Source organism: Schistocerca piceifrons, chromosome X, assembly GCF_021461385.2.
Source record: "Schistocerca piceifrons isolate TAMUIC-IGC-003096 chromosome X, iqSchPice1.1, whole genome shotgun sequence".
NCBI classification, from domain to species: Eukaryota; Metazoa; Arthropoda; class Insecta; order Orthoptera; family Acrididae; genus Schistocerca; species Schistocerca piceifrons.
Window position 1 is genome coordinate 12,492,014 of NC_060149.1, and position 15,049 is coordinate 12,507,062.

Sequence of the window (15,049 nt, forward strand, 5' to 3'; positions counted from 1 at the left end):
TTGACCGAAACGATATGGAAAAGAATACAACTAATCGCCAGAATGGCAGGTGAATACGCAACCTTAGTAAAGACTTAGAGAAAAGAAATTTAATTAAAAGCAGCAATTTAGGCTGGTTAGTGAATTTATCATTTATTAAAATTATATAGGTAGATCTAGTGAGTGAGAGAGCGCGCAAGAAGGTTGGTGGAGGGTGGTTTTATGTAAAATTATGCACTTACTTTATATTTACTGGTTTAAGTGTATTAGTCGGCCACAGTATTATTGCACCTGAGAGAGAGGGCGCTTCGCTCGGCTTATCTTGAGTTTTCACGAGGAGCCTACGAACCACTTCATATGTACAGCTCTCTTGAAAGCGCTGACAGTGTGATGCATTTTCCCTAGTCACCACAGTACTTCTTCGCTGTAAGGTCACCGCTTGTTTCCGATAGCGGGCACGGGAAGCCAAGTGCAGTAACATCGTGGCTGTGTAGTACGCACGTTGATGGCTTTGAGTACTTAGTCAATTGTAAACAAAGAAGAGAAAAGGGCGAGACAGCAAAGATCGCATACAGCTGTGCAAATTTCGCAGAAAAAGCGAACGACCTAGGTATTAGTATAGAAGTAAGGAGACTAATTACTTAGTAACCCGGTACACCAGTAAGTGGAAGCTCGTAAAATTGGTAACAGAAGTGCCACAGCATACTGTTTTCTTCATAGATGAATGTGTTCTACAATGTGCTGTTCTCGAAACAATGTTAGTTTATGGTCCATCTGACTGAGTACCATGCTACAAAATTCACTGAAATCTGTAATAGCATTTGTCGTGGAGAATGGTAAATCTATTGAACACCCATGTATAGACACTACGAGCTCAGAATTGCTAGGGAATTACGATAATATCTACAGGGATCTACAAGATTAGTACTGTGGTTCAAATGGCTCTGAGCACTATGCGACTTAACTTCTGAGGTCATCAGTCGCCTAGAACTTAGAACTAATTAAACTTAACTAACCTAAGGACATCACACACATCCATGCCCGATGCAGGATTCGAACCTGCGACCGTAACGGTCGCTCGGCTCCAGACTGTAGCGCCTAGAACCACACGGCCACGCCGGCCGGCTATTAGTACTGTCCCAACAGCAGATACACACTGGCGTAGACAGAAAAAAAGTGCTTGCATTCTGCGCACCGAGACGAATATATTTTTATCCGCACACAGGTCTTCATTTATTTGGGTAAGCTAAGACATGAACTACGAGGTCTTACCTGTAGTTAAGCTCAGCAGCAGTGAAGACGAAGCTGGTGCTGGTGGCAGCGAGGAAGAGCGTCGGGAAGCCCATCAGCACGAAGGAGAGGATCTGGTACTTCCCGAAGTGGCCCAGCTCCTCCAGGATGTCGTCCAGGTCGACCTCCATGCTGGACATCCCTCGCTCCCTGAAACATTAGACGCCATTCACTATACCAGCTACAGGCTGCTGCGTTCTTACTTCAAACACTGTCTAGTTCAACTTATCCTCTGCTAACGTAGCTGGAATTCTTCGACTAGATTCACCGGAATGCTATTCGCAACGCCGCCTCCCAAGCTTTGGTGATTAGACACGAAGCGTGGAATCACCTGTCCACAGAAATCCTCACGGCTATAAGGCGTCCTGTCAGTATGTGCAACTGTCGGTCCTCTCGCACGTAGGGCAAACGTACAGTCAGCACTCCGCCAATAGAAAGACCACGCTTCTATCCTGATATAACGATCCAAGTATACCCAGCAAACGATTATTTGTACACTTACACCGACGTTTCCAGAAGATCTGAGCAAGAAAACGTTGGAATTGCCTGATTCTCTTCACAAATGTACCTCCAAAATGTTTCAACAGCTCAGAAAAGCTAAGTTTTATTTTATTGCTGTGGAAACTATAGCCGTAAGAGAAGCGTATACAGATTTCTTCCGGTTTTCAAGGTCTTGACTTCATCCGAGTCGATGTCATTTTTGCTCTTAAAGGTCTAAAGGGCAAGAGAAGCGGCATTCCAAGAAAGGAAGCCTTCCTTTAGCTTTACCAATGCACCGTCCGTGAAATCTGAAGTAAGATGATAAAATATCTATGGATGAAGTCTCCTTCCGGCATTGTTCATAATGGAGGAAGTCACACAGACCGGTTCGCCCACTCGATTTTCACCCTCTGAATTGCATCGTTTGGTCAGGCAGAACCATTTCCAAAGACAGACTCAGATCTATTCAACGTTAAGTCTTAGATATGCATTCAGGCCGTTATGTCACGCAAATTTAGGTTTCACAACGTTTATCAACCAAAACTGATGATTAACTGCTTGCAGCATCCTTTTTAGCCCCGTTCTGCCAAGACACCACCTCTACATAACGTGGCATGCTGTTCACATGCAAGAAAAGAGAAAGAAACAGACGACTGTTTCTGCAGCAATTATGTTGATTTTATTTTAATGATACATCAGTCAATGTGTTTAACAAGAAGAGATCATGTCACTGCAGGTACCTTTCAGTGGTCTACACGGCGGTACTTACTGAAAGAAAATTAAGTACATATATAAATAAATAAGGCAATAAGTAAATAATAGAAGCTGCTGCCGTCTTTCTTGCAATAGCAAGCACTAGCCTAATGTGTTGTAAACAGAAACGGAAGGACTCATATAGAAAAAAAATGAAATTTTGTTCACAAACATTTGGAAATTTGTGGTAAGATCTTATGGGTTTTGTTCATATGTATCTATAAAGACACAGAGAAATAAAACAAATTACATTACAAATCATTTCAAATCCCGAAGCTGACGATGATGTCTTTTGGAAAGTCTTATATGAACCCTCCCAAGAAAAATTAAGAAACATCAGAGTCCCTCCAGGTTGAGGCACAAATCAGACTGACTCTATAATTGTTCCTGACAAATGGTATTCCAGCCGGCTTTGTCAAATAAACATTTTTTATTATACAGGTTACTGAATGAGCACCATGAACAAGTCACTGATTGATGTAATTACTGGTATCTTCAGAAAATTTTAGGAAAGTCTTTAACATGTGTAAGCAATGAAGGGTTTCAAATCTTTCATCCAGTGTCTCCTGCATGACCCTGGTGTTGAAACTGAAGACAGTAGACAAAGCTGAAATATTCACATATGAGAATACTAACATTCCAATTTTTTACCGCCGCACAGTCAAATAAGACACACTGAAATGAGATGCTCAGTAGTGAAAAACAAAACTACTGACATGCAACAGGACACCAGGCCCCGATGGAACACTATTTGATTTTGCACTGAATACGATGATGGAATTAGCCTCCTTGCTAGCTGATTTGTATGTAGAATCTCTTGCGCCGCGAACAATCCCGCGTGACACGAAAAGACAGCACATCACTTCTGTATACAGGAAGGATTGAGGAACGGATGCACCCAAGCACAGACCAATATCGGGAATGTTCGTCTGTTGCAGGACCCTAGATCATATTCTGGAGAAAATCAGCCCCTCTTCAAATATAAGCACGGATTTAGGAAAACAGTTTGCCGGCCCAAGACAGGGAACGATCACTCTACTAAATCCCACTGCAAGACAAAAACAAGGGCTTAAAATATATTGTTTTGTGCTGGTTAACGTTGAGCGAAATAGCTATGTACCAATGTAGAACACTTTGGCAGGAAGCCCTTACAAAACAAATATGGTAAAGCAGGTCACGTACCATAGAGGTTTTTAAAACATATATTCTACGCGTCCCCAAGTCTCTTAAAGAAGCGGGCAGTTCTCCAAGTGAACAAAGGGTTGATCTCTTTTCTGCAGATAAAATACATCCTCCTAAAATGCGGCGCTTTACAGTCAAGTAGCAAAATAGATTAATATGTTATCAACCAATATAGATGCATTTATTCTGAATTTACTGACATCTTGACTGAGACGTTTGTGGACACCCAATACGAGCTTAGCTCGAAAAAGCGACGATGAAGATATACTGTCACTCAAAAATGAAACAACCCAAACATTCAGATTAAATTGTTTCCCGTGGCGACGGGAATTTTTATGGTGAAATCAGTGGAGAATAATTCCAACGAAGAAGCAGTAACATCTGTCTGTCGTAGGGGTTTGCCAGAGTTATTAAAATCGTATTTGATCTTTCTAAGGTGGCTATTAATTATCTTTTTCTTATTACTTGTTCTACTTTGTAAAGAAATCTTCTATGGAATCATCATCAATTACGTATTTATAATAGTTAACCGCTCGCTCATTTACGGGCATTGCAAAGTAGTGATCTTTTTCATGTTCGAAACTGTTGACTGTGAGAGTAATTACGTCGTTCCCATAGGTCCCGGTATAGACGTAGCCCTATATTCAGCTCAACAGCACGCTAGGTGAAACACAGGCCTTGCATGTGGATTCTACGCTCATTTATCGTTACAGCATACCTCCATATCTCACGATGGAGATCACAATTACGTTTACCCGATAATCTGTATAGGTATAGTTCCCGCCTCTCTACTTCTGCATTAAGTGAGTTGTTAACCCGTGATAAACCCACACACAGTTAATTGCTATTTTTATAAATGTAACTCGTGTTCAAGTTTGGCGTCTACTACAAGAAACGAATTTAAGAGACCTGGAGATTATAGAGTGACATTAGATTAGAGAGATTCTAATATTCATTTCAAAGATCCTATGTAATATAGTCCTTGTGGATGTGTAACTAGTGAAACCTGTAAATTTACAAAATAGTGAGGTGCATATGATATCAAAAAATGTGGGAGCCATATATTTAATTTCCTTTGTTCATGTCATCAGGTGATACTCTTGTGAAGCAAAGACAAGGTGTGGGTACCAGAGAATGTGGACAATTAAATTACGTGGATGTACTGGAAACACGTTTATTTATTTATCGTTTTCATCGTTCCCATGTTGTTCATAGTTGCTTGGTCTTTCAGAAGATTGAAAACGCAGAATGGAGCTAAGGGAATGTTTGCGTAAAACTGTGGTGTATTGTCATGCATTGAGGACACAGAACTGTCGTGTAAAAACTGTTATGCGTAAACCTAGAACTACGCTGAGAGTTCTCGGAGGGAAAACTATGTGAATTTTTCATTGGTGAATTTTCAACAGTTCTATGCATCATAATTTTCATTTGTATTTCCATCTTATTAAATAATTCGTTATAGTTCCATCATACCGTGTGAATTTTGCCTGCGTTGTTGCATCTTCTGTTTCCTTGATGCATGCAGTACAGCTAGCGAACTGCTAGCAATCAGTTGGTTGCTACGTTCCACCCGCTGTTCCCATTGGTCCTCGATGTGTAACGTATCTTTCTGATGAAGTGATGTGTCGTACAAACATTTTTCGAACCGACGAATGATGATCGCTACTATAAAAATTTTATTTTCCTCATGTATTAGAAGATCTACTGTTTGGGTCTCTTATTTATGAGCACTTATCATGAGATGGATGGACTCAGTGAGTCGACAAGCCGGGACGACGATAAGCATCGCATGACGCTCACGGTACCTGCTGGTCGAGCGGTTTATTTCGTATTGTCGGGTCCTGCCTTGAAGTTATGGTGCGAGCCATAGAGGAAGAGCAGACATGACAATGCCTATGGGTCATGGAGCAAATGAAAACTTGTTATATAGATACTCTGAATTGGAATCTTAATTAAGACAGACAGATTTTGGACTCTATAGTCATCAATGTTTTTGCGGTGTTCTTAATGCTGTAACAACTTCATAACAGGTATTGTAAACAAGGGTACAATATACGAGATGATGTTAAGGCGAAGCCCCACATTTATTTCGAGAGTTGGACGCTGAACTTGTACTTTCAACTTTCGGCAGTAACTGCAGCACTTCGAGAAAAGTGGCGAGTGTGCTGAAATTGTAACGCGATCAAGCTTGAATAATAAGAAGTCCTAGTTACCGATCAGACTTTACTTAGCCACTCGATAGCACGGTAAAAACCAGGGTAGCACCGCGTCCTACACATTCTCTATGGGTTTTAGATGAACAGTCGAAGCTGGATAGGATGCCTGAGTGTTCGCCGAACCGGGAACGTAGGCGTGCAGCCCTGTGAACGGCTGTTGTCTCCGTTTAAGACGGGCGTGGCCGCAGCCTACTCATCACCAACATATAGAACAAAGGCAACGCCGCGTGGAGTGACCGCAGGGTTCGAGGCCCCATGTCACGGATTGCGCGGCCCCTCCCGCGGAAGGTTCGAGTCCTCCCTCGGGCCTGTGTGTGTGTGTGTGTGTGTGTGTGTGTGTGTGTGTGTGTGTGTTAGCATAATATAAAGTTAGTTTAAGTAGTGGGTAAGTGTAGGGACCGATGACCTCAGCAGTTTGGTCCCTTAGGAATCCCCCCGCCGCCCCCCCCCCCCCCCCCCACACACACACACTAACAAAGGCAACACTTGCTCACCGAGAATCTTGAAGTAAACGCCCTGGTTGAATTGTGCGGTAACCTGACTCAGTGGGCCCAAAACGTGGTAAAAAAACACTAAAACACTCCCAAAGCATTACAGAACCACATCTAGTCTGAACTACACCCTCCACACACTGCATGTTAAAAGCCCCGTTGGGCCGTCGATGGACTCGACGCTTTGCATCATAAGAAACAGAGGCAAAATAACGAGTCCTCAGACCACACGAAACATCTGCAGTCAACTAAAGGCCAAGTTCTGTGTTCGTTTATCCCACTGGAGATGTACACATTTGTATCGTTATGAGCAATGGCCGTTTACGAGGTACCTGACTCCAAAAGTCTACTGTATGCAGTTCCTTTCGCGATATCCTCTCGGAGAGTGATTCACATGAATGTGAATTCAATGATAGCAGCAATTCTTGCCGGTTTTGAAAACGATTGTTATTGACGAGGCGCGAAACTCATCTCTGGTTCCTGTCGTTTGGAGTATTTCTACAGCCGCTGTTCTTTAGGCGTGTTACGTAGCTGCTAGTGCTACACTATTCCCTGTACAGATGTTGGACAATCCGCGAGGATACGGTAACAACTCAGCAACTTAATTCACGGTTTTATCCTAGGCACGTCCAACACGGTAACTCCTTCCGGGCATTCTGTCAAGTCTACACGTGGGCCGATTTTACTGTGATGAATCATGCAACCGACTGGCGCATACACAACACTTCACAACCGTAATCTAAATCAGCGGTGGAGGGTCACGTGACCATCTGCTACCAGTTATATATCATATACAGCACTCCAAAGCGATAAGTGTGATCTTTTGAGGGGTTCACTAATATCTCATCCGGTGATCCTACTTTGCCCACAATACGTCAGTTTTTACCGTAGGGGCAGTTTGCCAGCATGCAAAGTAGATCAAGCCGCTTTGACTGAACAATGTACTTACTACATCTGATTTGTTAAATTTACTGTCGCCTTTTAAGACCACAGCAAAAAGGAGGGACAACAATGTTCATCTTACGAGCTTAGTGCAGAAGGTGGTTGACTCGTTTCAGTATGAAACTTCGGCGAACTCACTCTCGATACCACATTAAGTCTTCCAACAAAAGAGTACGTAGACCACTTCGCAAAGGACACATCGCACAACAGGTATTTGCCTATTTCCTAAAAAAATGGCTCTGAGCACTATGGGACTTAACAGCTGTGGTCATCAGTCCCCTAGAACTTAGAACTACTTAAACCTAACTAACCTAAGGACATCACACACATCCATGCCCGAGGCAGGATTCAAACCTGCGACCGTAGCAGTCGCGCGGTTCCGGGATGCGCGCCTAGAACCGCTAGACCACCGCGGCCGGCGCCTATTTTCTATTTCAATACCATGTCATCAGTATCCTCGTATCAGAACTTACAAAGTGTTACAAAATTCAGGGTGTCTGTCTTAACTTGGCGCAACTAAATATCTTGAAAACGCCTCATCGTACGAAAAATATGTTCCAGGTGAAACGTTAATATCAGTAAAGTGGACATCTCTCTGTGCTACAACCGGCCATCCTCCTCACCAGCCTTCCTGCGTGGGCGTGGTCAGCTTTATATTTTCAAATGGGAACCTCCCGCTTTTATTGCATATATGGATTCTACGCCAAAAAATACATAAGGTTTACTCAAACCATTGTTTTCCATTCGTGGTAGATGGCGCTGAATCGACGAATATCAAGCGTGCCTGTTTTTGCAATAAACAACTGACACGTTTCGTTCTACATTTCATTTACGACGTAACTCTAGATCTTTGTGTTATGGCGGCTGATACTGACGTTCACACGGTACTCGGGCGTTGCAAATGTGATAGTACAGTACAAACAACATGGCTAAGCACCGACATTTTTGGCAAATAAGCTATTTGTATGATAACGTTGTTTTCTGTTCCCTACGGAGTTTATTGTGGCGAGTCCCCAAACCATCGGAATGCTTGATTTCGGTGGCCATCCTCGAGCACCGCCATCAGGGTGACTGATTTCGGTGTGTGTGTGTGTGTGTGTGTGTGTGTGTGTGTGTGTGTGTGTGTGTGTGTCTGTGTGTGTCCGTCCAACCGCCCCAACTCTCATGCTGGCCGCTACGTGGCTACCGCCGGAATACACACTACAACCATTGTAACAAGGGAAAATGTCCACCAAGTGATAGTAGCACGCGCACCTGCCAAGAATACTCACTGAAATCAAGCATCCTGATGGGAACACAAAATTATTACGTTCCCGTCGTTGTTCCTGGATCACGCTACACGTAGTTTCTAACCGGAGACTGAAACGGTTAACCCTATTGTACTGTACAATCAAATCTGCAACACTAAAGTAAATTTCGAACATAAAAAATCAACCCTTAGAACACGAAGGTTTACATTTACAACGTAAATGTAATGTAGAATGAGGTGCGTCGGTTCTTATGTGCAAAAACAGGCACACTTGCTCCTCGCCGACTACAGCGCCCTCCATCACCACCAATAGAAAATAATGGTTTGAATAAACCGTAAGTATTTTTTGGCGTAGAATGCGTATTTTCAATAAAGATGGGAGCTTCCTATTTGAAAATGCAAAGCTGACTCCAGCCACGAAGAAGGGGTCGTCAGAAGGTGGCCAGTTTTAGCACAGACAGGTGTTCCCTTTACTAATAATAACTTTTCACCTAAATCGGTTTTTTTCTTACGATACGTCGCATTCGACATATTTAGTTGTCTTAAGTTAAAATAAACACCCTGTATTTATTAACTCTTTAAGACATTATAGCGCGCACAAACTGTTACTAGCTACTAGAGTTCTGTATGTACTAATATAATAAGATCTATTACTAATGTGATATGAAGCGGGCTGCGTAATATTTACACCAGATGCCAACAAAATAAAAGATTCGTCAGCACTTTTTCTGTAGCAGACAATCCTTAACTGCAAATTCCACGGTTACGCTACCAAGGAGGAAAAAAATGCTTGCACTGAGTGGCGCAACCTGGTTGAAATGTCCACATGCCTACTACTCCGGATCCTGCGGTTGAGCTGTTTGTGGTATGCTCGCTACACGGTAATAATGTGCAAGCCGCGGTTAACGTCGCTGACTTAAAGGGAAGAGTAATAGCCAGTTATGACGTAACTGAGACCGTCAATAAAATAGAAAACCTCCACTGCTTCCTCTTCTAGGATTCTCCAGAAGTACGTTTCTTTGTAGCTCGTGGGTATTCATTACAGAGTGTGTAAGTCAGCCGAGCCAACACGGAAATCGGGCCGTAAGCTATGCAGATGTGCAAAACACTGCTGCGACGGTGTTCTCGACATAGCTGATTCCAGTCAGAAATCTGAGGCAGGTCATTGTCCGTGGGAGGCCGGAGTCAACACACCAGAGTGGGAGTATTGCTTATGTTGAAGTCGTTTGGGGAACTACATACACCGGTAAAAACCTACGAGTAAAAATGCCCAGCCAGTCGCCCAACAAAATCTTTTAAGCTAACCTTAAATAATTAGACAAAATCTGATTCCGATAAATACTTATTATACTCAGTCAACTTAGCTTTATGATACACGGCTGGTCGAGTCTGATAGGGGGATAAACCGCAATCGAGTCGATTCAGCTCCTAGGAGTGCGTCTCTTTCCTTATGTTTGCGCTTCTGCAGTTATTATGGAGTAGCAGCGTTGATGGGTCAGGATACTGCGCGACATCTGAAGAGTCCCTTTCCTGCAGGTGTTTACCGAAATATATTTCACTCGCTGTACCTAAGCTAACCAGTCTGATTGATTTCAAGCAATAGCCAATCTAGTCTGATGTAGCTTCTGCCTTTCTACTCGTCTGTGAGTAATCAGTAAGTGAAATCAAATTAAGCAGAAGTATTCTCACAAACCGGTCACAAGTTTAATACATTTTGAAACAGAAGTTGTAGGAAACTGACAGTTTTCCACGTTCAAGACAGATATTTGACTGTGTAAATTTCGGCTTTTATGCCATTATCAAATACAATGCTAAAAGCTGTTAGACCATTATTATGTCATATCTGTTAAGGTAGTCCAAAGCAGGTAAACAAGACTTGGCTAGTCTTTTTTACCTGCTTTGGACTGTTTTATCAGATATGACATAGTAATGATCTAACAACTTTTAGCGGGCGCTGATGACCGCGAATTGAGGGCTCCACAAACCAATCCTCATCATCGTCATCTAATAACTTTTAGGATTATACTTGATAATGGCATAAAAGCTGAAATCTAGATAGTACAGAAGGTAAATATATTAATAGTGAAACGGTGGTTTACTCTTTTAAAAAGTATTGTGCATGACTGTGGCTCAACACCAACGGAAACTCAGTGAATTTGTAAATATCCCATGTTTCATGGTAAAAGAACTTCTGTTTTAAGGTACAAGATGGTACACGATCGATGAAGTATGGTTTTAGCGTTCACACGTTATGTAACTAGTTTTAAAGAGTATAGAATTTTACTTAAACTTGAGAATTAATAAGATATTCCAAACAGCTTTAACATATTATACATCACTTACATGCGTAAAACTCTAAATATTTACAAGTGCTGCACAAAACACAATCTCATGTCTAGCAACAACAAAAACTATAGAAAATGGCAGAAACTGCTTAAGGCGGTCTCTAGCATGCATTCGTTCACGTGATTCTAACATCAGTCGCTAGGCTAAAGTACCGACCAAAAAGCATCCAGAGTTCCTAGGTACACTCTCCCCTACAGATCTCTTACAGACTATACCAGTTAAGTAAATCACAGGTAGTATTACAAAGAAATAGCGTTAGTGTATTTCGTGATTAATAAATAGTTTTTCAGTAGCTTTGAGATTTATTTTGTAAGAAACTGTTCTACTTTTCGTTGATCCCTCCCCCCTTAAGAAAATAACAAGACTTATGCTCCCACCACCCCGTCCCAACTCAGATTCTGGCTCTGAGCACTATGGGACTCAACTGCTGAGGTCATTAGTCCCCTAGAACTTAGAACTAGTTAAACCTAACTAACCTAAGGACATCACAAACATCCATGCCCGAGGCAGGATTCGAACCTGCGGCCGTAGCGGTCTTGCGGTTCCAGACTGCAGCGCCTTTAACCGCACGGCCACTTCGGCCGGCCTCAGATTCTGGGGACGATCTTCATTATACATATACTTTCACCAATTTGTGGTGAATTTCAACTGGCGATAAACCGTCTAAAGAAAGTATTTTTGTGGCGAAACTTTATTCCATTCCCTATACGAGAGGACGCCAAGGAACACGACAATCTTTGAAATTTGTACGAACTTCTACAATTGGCAGGCTGAATCAGTAAATTTAAAAGTGAGCCTGGAATGACAAGGAGACTTTTTGCAACCGCAGAACTATTTACAGACTTCTATGTAATTTTCCCTATAGATGAAATCGGTAGCTTTGTATGCAGCCGAAATCCTCTTCCTTAGTAGCCATAAAGAACTGGCAGACCCGGAGAAGAAAGTGTGCTTAGTCATCAAAGAATACTTGGAGCCGGTTATAAGAACGGCAGGCATCAACATAAATCCGAGAAATTAGTCTACAGTAAAGTAGAAATCTCAAAGAAATGATCCGCGAAGAAATGTCCTGGTTCACAAGCGCCAAAGAAGACAGCCTGTCATTAGACGCTTTCCACAAAGATCTTTTCCGCAAACAGTTCCGCTTAATGGTGCAGAAGAAAACGAAGCTCACTGCGAAACGGAACAAGGCTTAACGTGGTCTGAGTCAGCTCTAATGAAATGAAAATAACTAATAATAATAAGTGGTACAAAACGGATGAAAAGTAAATACATTAGTTTCACTGAGAACTTTCTTACCCCGTTCTCCTTAGCAGAAGGTCGGATGACAGATCAGAACTGAAGCAACATACAGCGCCACAGTGAATTTGAAGCTTGTGAGCGAATCAGAAAACAGAAAGGAAAAGTAATCTAAGTGAATGGTGCGTCCTGGGAACTGGCTGCCCGATAACAACGCAATGCAAGCAGACAAAATGATATGCACATCCGCACGCTCAACAAATGTATTTTTCCCAAGGCACTCATTCATTCTTAACAACCACCATAATTACGAAAATCGCTTGTAACTATCCCTTTATCGTACGTGGGAAAGGACATATTTAATGTGACCAGGAACGTTCGCAAACAGGCTGTGGCGAAGGAACTTCTGATCAGACTACTGTCGGGGTGTATATGCTCGCTCTAAGCTCGCAGTGATACACAGTGAGCATCGGAAAGAAGGTTACAGTTCAATGTCCCGTCGACGGCAGGATCGTTTTGGATGTAACATACGCTCGGACGAGGCAAAAATTGGCAAAGAAGTTGGTCAGTCATTTGAAGAAACAATGTCGATAGTCGGCTTAATGATTTAGGAAAACCTAAATCTGGTTGCTCGAAAGCCAATTCGAATGACGCTCCACCAGTATCTTACCACCGTCGCCCCTCGCACTGTAATGGAAGTATAATTTAAAAGTCCGCGCGTTTCTCAGTTTGTGGTCGCCTGCGATGTTCACCCCGTAAAGAGAACTCTTAACCCCGAAATTCCTTTGCAGCAATCCGATAGACTACTGCAGACAACGAACTGTCGAGTGGCACGCTGGACAGCTAAGCGTAATGAATCTTATGACTAATGGCTAATGGCTACCCACAAATTTCCATCTGTCGCTAATTTATCCATCGAACCCTTGTTAGCCGTGTTGGATGAGGGGGATGATAAAAACTGTGTCGTCGAATATGCACACATTTTGGTAGCTATCTCAGTACATTCGAGGACAAAGACGGAAGCGAAAGCAACAAGTATTGTATCGCTGATGTAGAGATGTTGCGTAAGCAAAAAACTCACAGGTACTGCCGTGAGAGAACCTTTTTACTACTGAACGATAGTCTGTCAAAAACTACAAATCCTAGCATCACATTCAGAGGAATTTCGATTCGCAAGAGTCAGGTATACAGGAATGTACTTAGACAAAAAAATAGCTTTCTCGGCTCACCTCCGTAAAGTCACTGAAAAAGGATGTTAATACATTCATTATTTAGCGCAGGTTGGAATTGTAAATTACCATTGGTGTAAACTAGGTTATACCATAGCTCCATCTTTATTGGCACTGGGATTCGCAACAATCGTATGTGCCAAGCAGTTGCGCTACCATCATCTGAAAGCACACTTGAGAGGTACTGGGCGACGTTTGCTTCTAAGATTACCAAGAGCGTTTGGTACAACACAAATAGAAGCACTTTTAGTAATTTTGGAAATGCATTCAGAGCATATAACAGTCAGATGCAGAGTTCCATGTTACTGGTTGAGGAAAGTAGGCCATTGAAAAAATTGGGAATAAAATCTCGAAGAAAGTTCACTTAAGTCCTAGAGAACCAGTACCAGTACGTGGCTATAGGAAACGGACAATAAGGACGCTGGTCGTCATGTTTACGAACTGTTCCCAGAAATTTGTGAAAGAGAGACGGTGCTGAAAATGATTCTTAGTAAAAGCACGATCAATTTGATAACGACACGTAGTCGGTAGCTTGCTCTATTAGCATAAAAGCGCCAAAAAACTGACGGATATCAATGTGGAGAGGTCGGTCCACCAGATCACGTTCTTTTTCAGTGTCTTCTTAACAGTGATATTTGTGGTAGTAAAAATGTTTAAGGAACAGTCACATGAAAACGAAACAGATGGAAAAGTAAGTGAACTGCTTATGTCAAAAATAACCACGATAACTGTTAATACATTTATCCTACTATGAGACAAGACGGTCAGTGTCTTCTTGGAAAAATATTTGTGGTTGCCTACATAATCATAGTTTTTCTCAGACGTACATCTCTCCGTCCGATGTAAATCAACAGCAACGAATGTCGTTCTTCAGGGCTCCAAAAATATGGAAATCGCATGGTGAGGGGGAGGTTGAGTAAGGTCTTCCCAGAGGAACTTTCGCAGAGTAGTCGAAATAATCTTGGCAACATATGGGCGAACACTATCCTATAACAGAATGAATGATACCGTCTGCCAGCCTGGATATGATTTTTCGGCGGTTTCCCACATACGACTAGGCGAATACAGGGCTGGTACCCAAGTCACGCCTCACTTACACGATTTACAAACATTTAGAAAACTTTCGCTCACTTTCAGATGAATAACACCACAAGCAGACAGCTGGAGTACACATATTCCCTCCCACAGGATAATGGAGTGGTGATAGGAAGGGCATCCATCCACCCCTCAAATTAACCGTGCCGAATCCATTAAAAACCATGCTGACCCTACGCCGATGCGACAAAAAGGCATAAGAAAAAGAAGATCAATCAGTTTTTATTGTTCTACTTTTTAAGACTTTGCTTTTAAACGTTTACCCTGATGTGTTCCACATACTACAACACTCCATTCTTTCCGTTCCATTGTCAGCAGTTCCATTTCTTCAGTTATAACCCTTCCCCCAAAGTAAAAAAATGCTGACCTAATTCCTCTTCTTCTTGGTCTGTCTCTACTTCTTTTATCCTAGGTAGTTCCCTTGCAACCGAACAAACTACATCGTCTAAGTATAATTCTTTCATATTACTTCGGCAGCAAGTTTCCATGACACCTTCCTGGCGTTAGTTGAGTCGATTATTAAGAAGTACAGTTTTTACCAATTCTATGCCAGTTACATTT

At 42.2% G+C, this 15,049-nt stretch overlaps 1 protein-coding gene across 1 annotated transcript in view; it reads right to left on the reverse strand.

The window, feature by feature from the left end:
• LOC124721805 (organic cation transporter protein-like) overlaps positions 1-15,049 on the reverse strand; it is a 547,381-nt gene that overhangs the window by 187,133 nt on the left and 345,199 nt on the right. Inside the window, exon 3 of the mRNA XM_047246926.1 lies at positions 1,252-1,419. Coding sequence (XP_047102882.1) covers positions 1,252-1,409 — 158 coding nt within the window. The 5' untranslated portion in view covers positions 1,410-1,419. The remainder of the gene's footprint in view (positions 1-1,251; positions 1,420-15,049) is intronic.